At 46.3% G+C, this 18,699-nt stretch overlaps 1 protein-coding gene across 2 annotated transcripts in view; it reads left to right on the top strand.

The window, feature by feature from the left end:
- LOC139263058 (dedicator of cytokinesis protein 2-like) overlaps positions 1 to 18,699 on the top strand; it is a 770,661-nt gene that overhangs the window by 711,699 nt on the left and 40,263 nt on the right. For both annotated transcript variants that reach the window (XM_070878576.1, XM_070878575.1), the window contains exons 41-42: positions 3,568 to 3,709; positions 11,897 to 11,978. In XM_070878576.1, the coding sequence (XP_070734677.1) occupies positions 3,568 to 3,709; positions 11,897 to 11,978 (224 nt within the window). The remainder of the gene's footprint in view (positions 1 to 3,567; positions 3,710 to 11,896; positions 11,979 to 18,699) is intronic.

The raw sequence follows: 18,699 nt of genomic DNA, 5'->3' as shown, positions 1-18,699 counted from the left end.
ATCCCTCTATCAACATAACAAAAGCAGATTATCTGGTCATTATCACATTGATGTTTGTAGGAATTTGCTGTGCGCAAATTGACTGCCTTATTTCCCACATTACACTTCCAAAGTACTTCATTGGCTGTAAAGCACTTTGAGACGTCTGGTGGTCATGAAAAGCGCTATATAAATGTAAGTCTTTCTTTTTTCTTTACTTTAAACCTATCAGCATATACTTGTATTCCTTTCTCTCTCATGTGCTTACCTAGATTCTCCTTAAATACATCTATGCTATTATCCTCAACTGCACCTTATGGTATTGAGTTCCACATTCTTACCACTCTTTCGGGTAAACACGTTTATCCTGAATTTCCCAGTGAATTTAATGGTGACTATTTTATATTTCTGGCCCCTAGTTTTGGACTCCCCCACAAGTGGCAAAATGTTTTCAACGCCTCTCTTATCGAACTCCTTCATAATTTTAAAGACCTAATTTTAATGTAATTAAGTTTACAGTGAACTTGTTGATCCTAATATGTTGGAAATCACAAGACAAGTCAGGGGTAGCTTTGTATTGAGACAGAGATCACTGGCATAATGGAATTAGTTAGAAAGGACGACCATTGAAGCAGACTATATAAATGGAGTTGAGACAATATAATGAGTTTCTGGAGCTAGAAGTAGGGTGGCTAACCATGCTGGACTGTCGTGCAATCTCCAGGAATGAAGAATTAATCTCCTTGACACTGCTATGAGCAAGCTGGAAGAAAAATCAGAGGGGAATCAAAAATGATATCAGCGGTGGGGCAAAACAACTGTTTGACTGACAGTCAAGAAACATCCAATCGTGTAACAAAGAGTCAGTTCATTTTCTAATTGACGTGGGAAGGCGGTGCTCCCTGAGGATGGACGTGTCGGGCAACCAATGGCGAGAGTCTGGGGTGGGAAGGTTGGAGGCTGGAGGTCATGTCCTAGAATACGTCCAACCAGAGCTGGCAACCCTAGATAGGAGGGATTAATGAATATGTGAAGGAGGCTGGTAGCTGGTGTGAAGATCTATCAGAAATAGGTAGGCTGCCTGATTAAAGATAAGATCACAGTGTACAGTCCTGGTTACCACAGTACAGGAGGCATATTGCAGCTATTGAAAGGATACTGAAGACAGCAACCAGAATGATTGAGGGGATTGGATTATGACGAAGAGATTATGTAAATTGTACATGTTCTCACTGGAAAAGAGAAGTTTGAGAACCTTGAACGGAGAATCAGGGTTGGCACTTCAATGCAGAGCAGTCATTGCCTTGTCTCAACCACTCCGATTGTAAAGCGTTCCACGCACCAACAGTCACATTTGTAAGGACATTTTTCCTAATCTCTCTCCTCACTCTCTTAGTGACACTTTAAATCACTTTTGAAGTACAGTCACTATTATGTAAGTCAATGCAGCAGCCAATTTGAGATGAATAACTCACATCAGCACTTAGAGTTACATAGTCAGGAGCATATAAAGTATTACAAAGTATTAGAAAGTATTTACAGCACAGAAGCAGTTCATTCAGCCCAATTGTTCCATTTTGATGTTTATGCTCCACACTAGCCTCCTCCCACCCCTCTTCATCTAATCCCATCAACATATATTTTTATTCCTTTCTCATTCATGTACTTATCCTTGAATGCAACTATACTATTCGCCTCGTGATAGCAAGATCCACATTCTAACCAATCGCAGGGTAAAGAAGTTTTTCCTTTCAATAAGACCTCTGACCGCCTGAAAGTGGTGGCCACGGGGCGATGCGGAATGGCCGCCGACTCTCCGTGGAGGGGCCACCATTTTAGAAATTCTTCAGAAGTGGAGTGGTGTCCGGGACTGCTCCACTTGTTTTCCAGCCGCGGCAAGTACATGCCGACCTCTTATCATCTGGTGAAATTGCCCTCTCGAAATTGCCCCTGACCGGAAATTGACCCCCGGGAGCAGCCCCCGCCCCCCCCACCCCCGGCCGGTGCCCCCGACAGCTTTTGCTGTCATTGCACTCTCTATGAAATGGCGACATGGCCACCCTTAAAGGGGGAGGACGCACTGCCATGGCCGTCATGTTATTTTTTTTTTCCAGCCGCCTGCCAGGTCAGCCCGACAGTTATGCCCCCGGGTTCGACCGGGCTGCCAACACGCAACCTGGCAGCCACTCTTGGGTGCCAGGCTATTGGCCTGGCCGAAACCCTCCCTGGTGGCCTAGTGGGCACCATTGAAATAGCTGCAGAATTTGCAGCGGCCCTCGCCTTTAACTGAAGGGGAGAGACGTTGTGACACATTAGCGTGATGCGCTGATGACTGATCGGGGCGGCAGACCTGCTGCAAGGGCTCTTCCGCCCCGTACCCGACCGGAACATTGCACCACGGAGAAAAAAAAAACTAAGTACTGAATTCCTCCGGTATCTCCCCATAGACTGCGGCGGAGGAAAGCTTTTGTAAAAAAGTAGTTTTGCGCGGAGGGCAATATCTAGCCCAACATGTTCTACACATAGTCATGAGTCTACTATGGCTTAATGAAGATTTTTTGAAAATCCAAATATATTATGTCCACTACATTATCCTTATCTACCCTTTCTGTTACTCATATTTTTTTAATTCAGATTTATGTTATTTTCTCCAGACGCTGGAGTGTCTCAAGCGAGAGACATTTTCTGCAGATGTGACAATTGGGGACAGTCTCGCTGTCCATAAACTCCTACATATCACAGTGCTGACATACAACCTGCACTGCCATCTCTAATTTTTATTTTTTTGTTAATTAGCAGTAATTTATATGTAGAACAAACAGAATCACTTGAGGTCTAGTATTATTGAAAGATAAGGGAGTCAAAGGGTTATGGGGAGAGGGCAGGGAAGTGGAGTTGAGGCCAAGATTAGATCAGCCATGATCGTATTAAATGTAGGAGCAGGCTCGAGGGGCCGTATGGCCTTCTCCCGCTCTTATGTTCTTATTATAGAAAGGGCATTAAAGTCATAGAAAGTATACAACGTAACTTCACCAAGGTGTTGCCAGAAATGAGCTACTACAATTCTGAGGAGACTTGAGATATTCGGACGACTTCCCCTGGAGCAGAGAAGGCTAAGAGAACATTTAAAAGAGGATTCCCTAACCACAGGAAATAGACTTTCGCTATTTGTTCTTATCAATCTTAAAAACCTTGATTAAAAAGAGTTCAATTGGTCATTTATCTAATTTCCGTTTGTGGGACCGTTCTGTGCGCGAATTAGATACTGAATTTCCCTATATTACAGCAGTGACTACATTTCATTAGCTGTAAAGCGTTTTGGGTCATATTGAGATTATGAAAGGCGCTACACAAATGTAAGTCCTTTCTTTCTTTTACTTTGCGAATAGGACATTATTTCTGCTTCCCACCTTGCTATCCCATGGTTTCTCTGAGTGAAATTGTCGATGTAAGGCCACATTAAGGGCAGTTCTCTGCTGCGGACTCCTGTCCACCAGGAACTGGACTGCAACAGACCAAACTCACTTCATATCACTAACCAGCAAAAAGACAACTAACAAAATTTCTGCTTGTGTTTTTTAATATCAGAACAAGGTGTTCATCTATCGGGGGAAGGAGTATGAGCGTAGAGAAGATTTCCAAGGACAGTTGATGACCGAGTTTCCAAACGCAGAGAGGATGAACACGACTTCATCTCCTGCAAGCAACATCAAAAACTCCCCTGGACAGTGTATCCTTTGAGACCGGTGGCAATATAGGTACCGTCAGCAGCTGGATTGCAATCCGCTCCTTACCCTACAGTTGGGTACCTTTGCAGAGTGATGTGCACATATATGTTATTGCTCTTTGTTTTTTTGAACACTATTGAGGTAATTGTTCGGAGATGTTGGGGTAGATATTATGGTGTGCAGCTCCCAGTAAAGGAGCCTCCCCGAAGCGAGCACTTGATAAAGACAATCTGGCACAGAGGTCAGTGCATCAGATCCACGGCAGTGCCGGATTTCCGGGGATTCCCTTTTAACAAACAGAAAATCAGGGGCTCTGCAAGTTAGACACGCCACCTTCTGCATGTAATTCCATTCCCATTAACAGGTCTTCACACTGGATAGCAGCCTTGCAAAACTCACCTGGCATTCTGGTAACTAAAACATCATTATTTAGATACACTCAGGAGAGCAGCTCTGAGGGGTCAGTGGGTATATATGCACTGCCGTATGTGGTAACTGATACATATGGATCAGGAAGGTCCCCAGTTCAATCCCCTGGAGCATTATTGACTCGACATAGCACAGCGCGGGCATGACTAGGAGGGCTACAATTGGCACCGCTCACTGGTATATCCATGTGAAGTGCAGCTTGCTGGGATATGGAGAAACTGTTTCCACTTATAGGTGAGTCCAGAACAAGGGGCTATAAGTATAAGATAGCCACTAATAGATCAAATAAAGAATTTTATAGAGTGCTGAGAATGTGGAACTCACTGCCGCATGGAGTAGTTGAAGCAGGTAGCATTGATGCATTTAAAGGAAGGCTTGATGCATACATGGGAAAGAAGGGAATCAAGTGAATTAGGTGCTTGCAGGGTGGAAAGAGGTAATTATAGTGGGAGAAGACTCACGAGGAGTATAAACACTGGCATAGACCAGTTGTGCCGAATGGTCTGTTTCTGTGCTGCTGATTCTATGTAATACTCGTTGTGCCAGTCCACTGCACTTCACATAGATATACCAATGAGCTGTGCCAGTGTAATACCAAAGACCTTTCCCCCTCCCATTCCTAGTGAAGAGGAAATAGTAAAGGACTGCAAGACCATCCAAATCAATGGTATTAAAACCCTTTTTCAACTTCTCTCCCCTTCAGTTGTCACCCTTGGCAACCTTGTCTCCTGGCCAGCTATGAGATGTTAACCAAGACAGGAGTCCATGCCCTTTCGCTTGAGCAAAGCTGTAGCAAGGGGATGCTATCAGGATACAGGAATATCCCAGCTTCTATACAGCAAGTGAAAGGCCCCAGAACCTACTAATATTGACCTCTTGGTCCTACTATCTATTTTTACTTCCTGTGGGGAAGTGCCTGTCCTTCCACTGGGCAACTGCCCACAGTGGGAATGCTTAAAATCAGCTGCTCAATCATGAGGGGAACTGCAGAACTGCATATCATCACTCTGTACAGTAATTCAGAGAGCAGCCATCAGCCAGGACATTGGTTGAGATTGTGGTCCCAACAAAAATACCAGCGGCAGCAGACTAAATGACAAGGAGGTCTTCAAGGGGGTAGAATCAGAGAGAGGCCATAACAAATCAAAAAGGAATAAATTGTCTCAGCCTTTATAATTGGTTCAATGACTTGCCACAGTGCTAATTACAAGCAAGGGGTGATCAAAGGTTTCCATTTAGTGCCTGTTAAATTCCAGTTAGTTGTAACTAGCTGAGCACTAACCAAGCTTAACAACTCAGATAAGCTCTGCTGCTTTGTGAATTCTGCAGTAATAATGACTGTGATGAGTGGTTTTCTGGCACCGATGTGAAGTTTGGAGAGGTAGGTCCAGTTCGTTATTTGGCTCAGCTCCCCAGTGGAGCCATACTGAGTAGCCTGACATTGAGCAAAGGCTGTGATTCCCCTTCTGTTATTGTGAAGAGGGAGAGGAGACATTAGGGCACCACTGTCTGGTTTTTATATCCTATCAGTGGTGTCTCCCTCCTAATTAAATAATATGTACATAACAGAAGCAGGCCATTCGACCCAACTGCTCCATGCAGATGTTTATGCTCCACATGGGCCTCTTCCCATCTCTCTTCTTCTAACCCTATCATTCCTTTCTCCCTTATGTGTTTATCTAGCATCTTCTTAAATGCATCCATGCTATTTGCCTCAACTACTCCTTGTGGTAATGAGTTCCACATTCTAACCACTCTGGGGAAAAAAAGTTTCTCCTGAATTCCCTATTCAATTTATTAGTGACTATCATATTTATTGCCCCTAGTTTTGGTTTCCACCACAAAAGGAAACATCTTCTCTATGTCTACCCAATCAAATATTTAAACCTCTACCAGGTCACCCTTCAGCCTTTTCTTTTCCAGAACAAAAAGAGCCCCAGCCTGTTCAATCTTTCCTGATTGGTATAACCTCTCTGTTCCGGTATCATCCTTGTAAATCGGTTTTGATCATTCTTCAGTGCCTCTATATACTTTTTGTAATATGGAGACCAGAAATGTGCACAGCACTCTTACCAGTGCTCTGAATGCGAGTTTGGAGGCGGATCCGCTGTCAAAATGGCCGTGATTGACAGCTCTGAACCCACCTCCTTGTGAATTTCCCAAGTGCCTGCGGTTTGCAAACCCAACACTAAGCGACATGTCAGGCAATTGAGATAGTTAAGTAGCTGCCTAAAGCTATTTAATCAGCACGTTACAATGTCCTAACAATTTTTCCAAGTTTTTTACGAGATTCCCGTCCCTCAGGATCACATCAGGTAAGTGTGTTGGGTTCTCAACAACTCTGAATTGGTTTGAATATTGGCAAGCTGCAGAAGTGGTATAAAAGCTACCATTTCACAGCCCTTTAATTTCCAACCTTAGAAGCTGGAGCCTTCAGCATTTGTAATACACTTTTTAGCTTTATGGAGGTTTGAAGTGTTTGCAGTAAACTCTCTGTCGCCTCCTTGGAACAACCTCTCACCATTGATGGATCACGTCTGTCATCTCAACTTCAGCTGCTATCAGAGGCAAAGGGAGAAACACAGACAAAGACAGGCAGCAAGAGATGGAGAACCAGAGGCAGCACAACATGGAGAACCAGAGGCAGCAGCACAGAGAACCACAGCAACATGTTGCCATAGGAAAAAGGGCCAACAGGGCTGGCAACCGGAGGCCTTACTTTCGCTGGGTATTCCTGCAGTAGTTCTCCGACATCAATTTCACCGAGGAGCAGTGTGTGCGAAGGCTGCATTTCAGCAAGGACGTGCTCATAGAACTCTGCCATCTGCTGCAACCAGAACTCGAGCCACAGACCAGGGTGAGGTCGGCTCTCTCAGTGGCAGTCAAGGTCACCATCGCGCTCCATTTCTATACCAATGGATCTTTCCAGGGAGCAACAGGAGACATTTCCAACATTTCCAAGTTTGGTATCCATTGCTCCATCCGTGAAGTCACAGATGTTCATGAGCAGAGAGAAGCAGCACTAGCGAGCATGTGGCCTTGCCAGGATAGCGGGCTTCCCCATGGTGCAGGGTGCCATTGACTGCACCAATGTCGCTCTGAGGACACTGCATCACAATCCAGAGATCTTCCGTAACCACCAAGGTTACCACTCACTGAATGTACAGTTGGTGTGCGACCACACACCGAGATTACTCACGGTCAATGCCCACTAACCTAGCAGCAGCCACGATGCCTTCATGCTGCACCAGACCGGTGTGCCAGCTCTGCTCCAGCCCCCAAATTAAGCTCGTGGCTGGCTGCTCGGAGACAAGGGCTAGTTGCTCTCCACCTGGCTCATGACTCCCCTCCGTAACCCCACCACTCCTGGCCAGCTCTCATACAATGAGAGCCATGCCGCCACCAGGAACATCATTGAGCAGACCATCGGAATACTGAAGCAACGGTTCCGCTGCCTTGACCACTCAGGAGGTGTCTTACTGTACTCGCCTGAGCGGGTGTCCCTATTCGTCGTCGTCTGCTGCATGCTGCACAACCTGATCATCATGGGGGCACAGCCATTATCACCAGGCATAGCCGCACCACCCCGGGAGCAGCAGGAGGAGGAGCAACAGCAGGAGGATGAGGGGGAGCAGGAGCAGCAACAGCTGCGACTCCATCGTGATCCTGCAAAGGAGGTCCACTGACGTCGCTTCAGAGAACGTTTCCACTGATTTCAATCCCACTTCCCAGTTCCTATGGACATCCCCATCAACACATCAATTTGCCCTTCCATACCAAAGCCCCAAGACTGAAATGAGAGACGACTAAAAACACTAAACATTCCAATCAACATTTATTAAACAACAACAAAATGTATAACTGTATTTATTCTTTACCCTTTTGTCATAGAGTCATTACGGCACAAAAGGAGGCCATCATGTTCATGGCGGCTCACTGTAGATCAATGCAGTCAGTCCCATTCCCCCTCTATCCCCATAGCCCTGCATGTTTATTTCCCTCAAGTGCCTATCCAATTTCCTTTTGAAATCATTGCTCGTCTCCGCTTCCACCACTCTCGTCCCAGGTCATTACCACTCACTGCGTAAAAATGTCCTTCCTCACACCCTCTCTGTATCTCTTGCCCAAAACCTTAAATCTGTGTCCCCTAGTCCTTGTACCTTCAGCTAATGGGAACAGCCTTTCTCTGTCTAGCTTATCCAAACCCGTTATAATCTTGTACATCTCTATCAAATCTCGCCTCCAAGGAGAACAACCCCAGCTTCTCCAACCTAACCTTGTAGCTAAAATCCCTTTTCCCTGGACCATTCTAGTAAATCTCCTCTGCACCCTCTCAAGGATCTTTACCTCCTTCCTAAAGTGTGGTGACCAGAACTGGATGCAATACTCTAGTTGTGGCCTAACCAGAGAAAAAGCAGGAATGGGGTACTGAAGTTGTATGATCGGCCACGATCATATTGAATGGTGGTGCAGGCTTGAAGGGCCGAATGGCCTGCTCCTGCACCTATTTTCTATGTTTATAAAGATTCAGCATAACTTCCCTGCTTTTGTACTCAATACCTTTATTTATGAAGCCCAAGATCCCATCTGCTTTGCTAACTACTCTCTCAATATGTCCTGCTACCTTCAAAGATCTATCCACATGAACCTCAGGTCCCTCTGTCCCTGCACACTCTTTAGAACTGTGACATTAAATCTATATTGCCTCTCCCTATCCCTTCTGTCAAAATGCATCACCTCACACTTCTCTGTATTAAATTCCATCTGTCACTTGTCTTCCCATTCTGCTAGACCATTTATGTCCTTTTGCAGTCGATTGTGCATTTCCTTATATCACCTCTTTCATTGGAAACTGCCACATTGCCCATGACATGCATCATGAGGTCTGGATCCACACAGTCTCTCTGGGAGTCCACCATCGTCTGCACACTGGTAATGATGGGCCCCATGGAGTGCGCAGAGCTGTGTAAAATGGGGAAGGCGGATTCCTTCACACTCCCTTGCGACAGGCTCTCAGGCACCCGTGCCATTGCTCCTATCATGTTGGAGTGCAAGGCCATCACCCTTTGTTCAAATGCCTCCCCTTCGAGGTCCTCATCTGTGTCCTGTGCAGCAGAACTTGCATGTGAACTCGCCATCCGGGGAGATGGCTCCCAAGCTTCCTTTTCCTCTTGACCGCTCGGCCCCAGTGCATCACCCAGTGCAGACCCCTGTACTAAGCTAATCTCTAAGGAGCGGGTAGTATCTGAGCCGGTGACTATGGGTGAGAAAAGCAGTGTGGCAGTGCATGGCTCCTCCTCCTCCTTCTCCCCTTCCTAACCATCGTCCCCCTCTTCTCCCTCGTGATTCAGTTGTGTGGGCTCAGGCACAGGCTGCTCATCTGCAGCATGATTATTTGAAAGCATAAATGGCACAAGAGTTGCGTTAAGGTGAGGGCAGGGGGATAGAATGGAGCAAGGAAGGCAGACAGTATGAGGAGCTGGAAAGTGATAAGGCATTCTGGTTTAACGGGGAAGTGGGAAGAGAAGAGGGGATAAAGATACCATTGTTGCCCCCAGCTGAAATTGGGTGCAGCTCTGGGAATAGTGACCCTGCAGAACCCCACTGAGGCCATTGACGCCTCAGATACTGTCTCCCTTCATTTCTGAGGCGAAAGTGTCCAATTTTCCCACAATTTTACACTCCATCTGGCCGGGTGCTAATTGTTCAAACAGATAAAACTTAGCACCCCAAATGCGGCACTATCGAATTTCGCCCCCTTAGGCTTTCCATTCTGGCATGTAAGAGGCTTAATATGCTTATATCCCTCTGTGATATCACATAAATCATCTTTCTTTCTTTATTTTTATAAAATCACCTCTATAATGTTTGTGTCTCCAAACTAAACTGTGGAGAAATGCCCAGAGAATGAGTTACTGCAAATATGGAATGCATGCACAGCCACCAAAGGGACACATCTCATTTACTAATGTCCAAAGATGTTAGGCAAAGATTATCAGAGTGGATGCAGGGGTTCTGTAGAGTATAATCCACTTAAACAGCGCAGTTTATCAGCATGTTGCACTATTGAGTGTCCCACTGCTTGCCCAAGTCGGACCATTCTACTCCTCAGAGCATTGGTTTGTCGCGTTACCTTTTGCCATGCGAAGATCCCAGCCCCCAGTGACAATACCTCTCCAGTTTCCATAAGTGAGCCAGGCTGGCTGGTCAATTACCAATGGTGCCCTGGAGAACTATTCGCCTGGCACAGGTGTATATTCATTCATAGGCAGTCCCTCGGAATCGAGGAAGACTTGCTTCCACTCCCAAAGTGAGTTCTTTGATGGCTGAACAGTCCGATATGAGAGCCACAGACCCTGTCACGTGGGACAGACATTCGTCGAGGGAAGGAGTCGGTGGGGCTGGTTTGCCGTGCGCTCCTTCCGCTGCCTGCGCTTGGCCTCTTCACGTTCTTTGCGTTGAGATTAGAAGAGCTCAACGCCCTCCCGGATGCACTTTCTCTTCGGCCAGGGTTTCTGAGGTGTCAGTGGTGATGTCGCACTTTACCAAGGAGGCTTTGAGGGTGTCCTTATAACGTTTCCACTGTCCTCCTTTGGCTCGTTTACCACGAAGGAGCTCCGCATAAAGCATTTGCTTCGGGAGTCTCGGATCTGGCATGCAAACTATGTGGCCTGCCCAGCTAAGCTGATCGAGTGTGGTCAGTGCTTCAATACTGGGGATGTTAGCCTAGTCGAGGGCACTGATGTTGGTGCGCTTGTCCTCCCAGGGGATTTACAGGGTCTTGCGGAGACATCGACTTGAGGTGCCAGGTGTACAACTACCGTGCTTGTCCATGGTGACTTGACTCAAAGTAATATCGTGCACGGTAACTTCTAGTTACAAGAATCTGATCTGACAGGATTTTTTAAACATCGGGGTTGGATTTTCAGTTTGTTGCTGCCTCTGTTTTCACCCCGGAGAAGCAGTAATTGTGGCGGGAAGCATTTCAGGGAGGACGGCAAGCCTCCCGCAGCCTCTCCGGGACATTCGATGCTGAGTTTGCGGGGGCGCGGCGCATTACCGCCCGGAAGAGGCGAGCCAGTGTGCAACGCCCCTGGTCAACACCGTCTCAATATTTGATTCGCGCCTGATCCGTAGTGCCCCGTAGTACACCAGCCCTAGTGGGACTGCCTGTGAAAGCTGGCGGTCCGAGCTGTACCGGCAGTGAGGGAAGGAATGTTGACGTGAGGTAAGTGTGATTGTTTTTTTATATTTTTATTTTGCAATTTATGTTGATGTGACATCAGTAATGTATTGGGAATGCTTTTGGTGTTTTTTTCAGATTTTCTTTTCCACGGAAGTCTCTCTTAGGGCTCTCCGAGGCTGGCTATTTTACTCAGGATTTTCAGTTGTTCAGCCAGCCTGGCTCCCTAAAAGAGGTGTGGAATGCCTCCCTTAGCGCTCCGCTCCACACTCAGGGTCCAGCTGGTGAATTTTGCGGCTGGAGATACAAACCATTCCCCAGTGCAAAATTTACGGTTCCACCTGGGTTAACGCCGCAACAGAGGCACGACCGAATTTCTCCAAGTTTATTACCTGCAATCAGGCCCTAAAATTAGGCCTTGCTCACTACCAGAACCCTCAATCACACAACTGGAGACCAATTAGATCACTTACACATGCGTGTCCACTAATCCTTCCCTCCAAGAGCAGGAATGCTGAGGAACACTGACTATAGCATTTACCAAATACTACTTATCCTTAACTTAATTCTCATACAGTCATTCAGTGTTTCACTGTCCAACCAGTCCTAGAAGAACAGCCCCACTTCAAGAACAAGCCAGTGCCGGACCAGGTTATGAAGTAAGTATGCTGGCAGTTCAATGGTACTCCTAATATTGTGCAGGGGCTACTTGTGGCCTGTCTCTACTTGACTTGTGGCCAGCCCTCAACTTTCATTCATTTGGATTGAGAAGCACTCATTTTGGTTTATACAAGTCCTCAAGGGGTCCATATATGGATTTGTGACTTGACTCATTCTTTTTGATCATTGTCCTGACCAATGCACCAATGCTGACAGCTCTGCCTCGTCAGGCTCGCTGATCCTCGTCTCTCTGAAGCTCTGTTCATGATCTTTCTCCGTGTGGGATGGCACCGGAGATGGGTTTCAGCGACTCCAACTTCTTTTACCATCTGCTGAGAAAAAGCAAGGAGTGTTGACAAGAGGCAGTGGTTAGCCATCAGCAGCAGGCTGAAACCTAGGGTGGCATTCATTTAATAGAGAGAGCTCTTGTGTTGGAGTTGAGGCAGGAGAGAGGAAGCTTTACTCTGTACATGGCTGTGCTTTCACTGATCTAGACTAATTGCTGATGAATGGGTTGCCTAAAATGTTCCATTCTCCAACACTCACATCCCTCGCTTTGGTGAATAGAAAAGCTCACTGGGGGAGAAATTGTAGGCTCGGCCGAAGCCCTCCATGGTGGCCCAGTGGGCATCACTAAACTGGCTGCAGAGTTCGCAGTGACCATCCCGTTTAACTGAAGGGGAGGGATATTGCTACGCGTTAGCGCGACACAGCATGTCCACGTCCACTGGCGTGCTCAGCACGGCGTTGATGACATCGCCCACCTTCCACCCCACTCCTAACGCACTTCCGCCCCTTAGCCATTCCAAACACCACCGCAATTAATTAAAATATCAAAAGAGGACAATTCCCCTTTATTCTCCGATCCATAGAGGAGAATATTCATTTAATTCGAATTACCCGCCCTGTTTGGGGCAGAGGGCAATTTTGGCCCCTAAATCTGGTCGGCGATGTGATATCCTTCAAATCAGATGAGCTTACATTATCAAACCTCCAATTGGGTTGACTAACATCAACAAGAACTAAGCAGACTTGTTTCATCGTTATCTCTGTCCATACAATTCGACTTCCTATCAGAAACACTGGCACAACATACACTGCGATAATCTAATACTACCTACATTCTCTCCTGGTCCTGGAGAAATGACCCATGGAGAGCAGCAGGTCAGGGTTGAATTTTGCCAACCCAAAGCTGGATGAATGTTCTGTTGCCCTTTAGGAATATTTTTTTGCAGATCATTTCCTCCGTAGATTAAATGGGTAGGATGGAGCACATGATGGGCTGCATAGTACATGGTACACGCTGGTGGTTTTCCATTTAATCCTCAGACACCGCTCAAAATATTGGATTCCCAAAGCCGGGAAGACCTGCGAATTTGAGCAAATGTAAACCAGTTGGGCCCTATGGGGCAGAAGGAGGATTGAAAATAGAAGCAGTAAATGCTGTAAATACTCAGCGGGTCAGGCAGCATCTGTGGAGAGAGAAAAAACAGCGTTAACATTTAAGGGCGATGACCTTTCATTAGAACTGAGGGCGAGTAGAGAAATTGAGACAACCGATGTCACACCTGCAATCTCAATGAGAAGAGGACGGAAGGAGGTGGAATGAGAATTCTGAAGACAGGAGATAAGGGCAAGGCCTCCGGGTCAAGGAGATGGACATGCCGGCACAAGAGCCAGGCATCGTGTTGAGCTTAGATTTAATTGAGGCAAGGACTTAACGGGATGAAGGAGGGTTGCTGACCCTCCAGGATTGTCCTGGAGTCGCCAAGAATTGAATATTTAGGGTTAGGGATAACCAGGGCACTGATGCAAGCAACCTTGGAGAAAAATCAAATGGGCTTAAAAAAATGGTGTTTTTTAATTTACTTTAAACACTTTTCTTTATTCATTATAAAAAATACTGGAGATGGAAAAAAAAGTCTGTTTTTTCGAATGACAGTCAAGAACCATTCAATCGGATAAGGAAGAGTCTGTGAGAAAGAGGGGGCCGCAAGGATGGATGTGTCAGATGAACAATAGCAGGAGTGAGGCAGTAGGAGGTCATGTAATGAAGTCTACTGGAATACGTCCAATTAGAGTTGGCAACCCGAGGATGCTCTGTACATGGTTTTCTGTGCCAGAAATTCGACGTAGGTAGGCTGGTTTCTCATGGGCCCTGCCAAAGTAGGCCAGCTCAACATTTTGTGCAGGAAGTTTGATCACGGTGTTCATACACACTTTTACCGGGAACGCTTTGAACTTTTAAAGCTGCGCTGCCCCCTTGTGCCCACTCTACGATATATATTTCAGAACTGTAGCTGTTTATTTCAGAAACAATCACTGGAAAACGCAAGTGTAATGTTCACGTTGCACAGGTTCTGAGGCCCGCAGTTTGAAATGCTGCAATCCCTTTACAGCAGGTTTCTGTGTAGAACTTCACAATGGCAGACGTCACTACTGTCATAATACAGAGGCTGAGGAGAGATTTGTGGTACAATTTATACAGCCCTTACCGGTCTTAAACGGTAGACAGGAAGAATCACTCCGTTTTACAGTTTAAGATCGATAAGTGTCATAATAACAGTATCACTATCACTGATTAAAGGGGGAGTGTTATCATTATCGCTGTGTATAGGGACAGACACACCAACATTAGCGTCCTTGACCAGGGTAACATCCCCAGCATTGAAGCACTGACCACACTTGATCAGCTCCACTGGGCAGGCCAGACACGAGACTCCCAAAGCAAGTGCTCTACTCGGAACTCTTTCACGGCAAAAGAGCCAAAGGTGGGCAGCAAAAGCGTTACAAGGGCACCCTCAAAGCCTCCCTGATAAAGTGTGACGTCCCCACTGACACCTGGCTAAAGACCTCCCTAAGTGGAGGAAGTGCATCCGGGAGGGCGCTGAGCACCTCGAGTCTCAATGCCGAGAGCGTGCAGAAATCAAGCGCAGGCAGTAGAAAGAGCCAGTCCCATCCACCCCTTCCCTCAACGACTATCTGTCCCACCTGTAACAGAGTCTGTGGCTCTCGTATTGGACTGTTCAGCCACCAAAGAACTTATTTTAAGAGTGGAAGCAAGTCTTCCTCGATTCCGAGGGACTGCCTCTGATGATGATGATGTGTAAAGGGGCCGTGTTATCACCATCACTGTGAAAAGGGGCCATGTTATCACTATCACTGTGTAAAGGGGCCGTGTTATCACCATCACTGTGTAAAGGGGCCGTGTTATCACTATCACTGTGTAAAGGGGCCGTGTTATCACTATCACTGTGTAAAGGGGTCGTGTTATCACCATCACTGTGTAAAGGGGTCGTGTTATCACCATCACTGTGTAAAGGGGCCGTGTTATCACCATCAGTGTGTAAAGGGGCCGGGTTATTGCTATCACTGTGTAAAGGGGCCATGTTATCACCATCACTGTGTAAAGGGGCCATGTTATCACCATCACTGTGTAAAGGGGCTAGTTGAGTGTCAGTTTCCTTGCCCAAACAGAAACCCACCAAGTCACCCCACCCTGGGAAAAGCACTATACATGCTGGCTACATTGCTTGTTTTACCAGCAGTGCATTCCCTGATGATTGAGCAGATGTATATGTAGTCATTACACTTAGTAAAATAAAACAAGTGACTCTCGGCTGCACACAGCCCCTCCCACTTGGGACACCATTGAAGCAGCTGTGTATATTCTCACTTATGCAATGATACCATTACTCCCAATATGTGGTATAGGACACAGGGAGATTGGTAGAGGTATCAACACAGGGAGAGTGTTACAGGACTTGGGGAGAGTGGTACAGGGCACAGGGAGAGTGTTACAGGACAAGGGGAGAGTGGTACAAGACACAATGAGAGTGGTACAGGTCACAGGGAGAGAGGTACAGGTGTCGATATGTGAACAGTGGTACATATAGCACGCATATAGATGGACATGGAGAGCGGTGCAAGTATTGCACATGGGCTCTGGTTTCATGCTTCCCTTTACCACACCTTGCTAATCAGTCACCCACTACACCCCTTCCCTCTACAACTCCCTTCCTAAATCCTTCCATCTTCCCAGCTTATCCTGATTTCAACAACCCTTCTGAAAATAGCCTCTCCATTTTCTCTCCAATTCCTGCTTCCCCTTTCCCCCGCCCCCTCTGCACCAGGTCTCCCCCTCCTCCCTATAAAACACTCTCAGATTTTGTGCTTACACGACCAGTGCTGCTGTGATACCTCAGTTATTGCCGTGAGCTCGCTCCGCCATTGTGGTAACAGTCGGTGAAAGTTGGTGAACAAAAGCATCTCAGGAGTGGAGACACTCCATTAATATTCAATAGGCTCATATCACAGTTGACTCACTCCAATGCCCTCGAGGCTTAGCTCTGTGACTCCAGATAGATTTGTAATGTATTTTCTCTGTTCCTTTATTCCTGTATTTATCGCAGTAATGAGCTAGTTTGGATGTAGCCGAGCTGCGTTAACAAACATTAACATACCATGTGAATCAGAGACAGTAACTCCACAGTATGAATGATAGGATTACAGCAATGTATCAAAATAATGATTAAATTGAAAAGAATAATAAGAGCGCGAGCCTAACAACATCATGATTTTTCCATTATCATCACTTTATGACATGGCTTCTGGCTTTGGAACTGATGGGTTAGAAAACTGAAACAGATCATGTTGATAACCTTCAAATACAACAACAATTTGTATTTATATAGTGCATTTAACATGGTAAAACGTCACAAGGTGTTTCGCAGAAGCATTATAAAAGACAAATTTGACACAGAACCAGGTAAGGAAATATTAGGGCAGCTTACCAAAAGTTTGGTCAAAGAAGCGGGTTTTAAGGAATGTCTTAAAGGAGGAAAGAGAGGCAAAGAGGTTTAGGGAGGGAGTTCTAGAGCTTAGGGCCTAGGCAGCTGAGGACACGGCCACCAATGGCGGAGCGATTAAAATTGGAAATGCTCAAGAGGCCAGAATTGGAGAAGCACAGTTGGAGCGTTGTGGGGCTGGAGGAGATTACAGAGTTAGGGAGAGCCAAGGGCATTGAGGGATTTGAAAACCAGGATGAGAATTTTAAAATTGAGGAATTGCTTAACTGGGAGCCAATGTAGGTCAGCGAGCACAGGGGTGATGGGTGAGGGGGACTTGGTGCGATTTAGGACACAGGCAGCAGAGTTTTGGATGACCTCAAGTGTACATAGGTTACAGTGTGGAAAGCAAGCCAGAAATGTGTTGGAATAGTCAAAACTAGAGATAACAAAGGCATGGATGAGGGCTTCAGCAGCAGATGAGCAGAGGCAAGGGCAGAGATGGCCAATGTTCTGGAGGCACTTCCTCCCTGCACTGCGACTCTCCTTACACTCAGGCCCTTGGGTGAAAAAATAAGACAGGAAGGAGCAGGAGAAGGCCACTCGGTCAATGAAAGACAGTCCTGACAAAGTCCATTCAAAATCTACCCTGTTGTGAAATCTACCCTTCCCATTTATTTTCCTCGGTTAAAGTTCTGTATGAATACTTTGTCCCCATAGGTAATCAAACAAGATTCCACAATATTTATTCATCCCCAATAATTAATCATGTCCTTCTGCCCACTACAAAAATACCCAATACTCTCTAAAGGGTCGATGGGTGAATACCCAACATTCAATATATTTACCCCTACACTAAAGGGATCATGGGTAATTACCCCCATTCACTGTACTTACCACTACTCTAAAGGTCTGAGGGTGAGTATCCCCATTTCTTGTACTTACCCCTATACTAAAGGGCCCAAGAGTGATCTGCAAAGAGTATCTGAAACGGAGTGCCCTTAAACAGAGTGTTTTATTTGGGAATTTGGTAGGAGTGGGAGTTAGGAGAAGAGGGGGAAGGAGTTGTTGCTTTTTGCCTAGATTACTTGTAGTGCTTTGTGTTACAGGTAGATACTTTATTTCATTACCCATGACTTAATCTAGATCAAATAAGTATTCAAGAAACTAAACTGTAAACTACATTACTTAAATACAAATTGAATTACATGTAATTAAATAGAACAAGGTCACATAGGGTTGACAGAGCAGGTGGGGTGTGCCACAATTGCAGCATGTGGGAGTTTGTGGAGAGCATTGTGATCCAGGACAACCATGTTTACAGTAAATGTCTGCATCTTGAGGAACTTCAGCTCAAAGTTGTTGAGCTGGAGTCTGAGGTGCAGACATTGAAGGGCATCAGGAGGGGGAGAACACTTTTGATCCAGGAGACAGTCACACTCCTTAAGTTACATAGTGGTACGGGTCTGGTTAGTGGTCAGGGACAGGAGGATGTGACTGCGACTCAGGCAGGTAAGGGGACCATAGGTGCAGTGCTGGAGGAGCCTCGGCCTTTGTCCTTACCCAATAGGTATGAGGTTCTTGCTGCCTGTTTAGTTGAGGGAAAAGCTTGCAGGATGGATGAGCAAGCTGACCTTGGCATCATGATGCAGGAGGCCATTCAAGTGGGAGTGGGGGGGGGGTGGCGGTGGTGGTGGAGTGAAAAGGAATGTAGTTGTGATAGGGGACAGTATAATCAGAGGGATAGATACTGTTCTCTGCAGCTGCGACCAGGAGTTCCGAAGTTTGTGTTGCCCACCCAGTGCCAGGGTTAAAGACATCACCTCACGGCTGGAGAAGAACTTGGAGTGGGAAGGGGAAAAGCCAGTTGTTAGAGTCCACATAGGAACCAACGACATAGGTAGAACTAGGAATGAGGTTCTGCTGAGGAGTT

This window comes from Pristiophorus japonicus, chromosome 4 (genome assembly GCF_044704955.1).
Source record: "Pristiophorus japonicus isolate sPriJap1 chromosome 4, sPriJap1.hap1, whole genome shotgun sequence".
NCBI lineage: Eukaryota > Metazoa > Chordata > Chondrichthyes > Pristiophoridae > Pristiophorus > Pristiophorus japonicus.
This window is presented reverse-complemented; position numbering and strand designations above follow the sequence as displayed.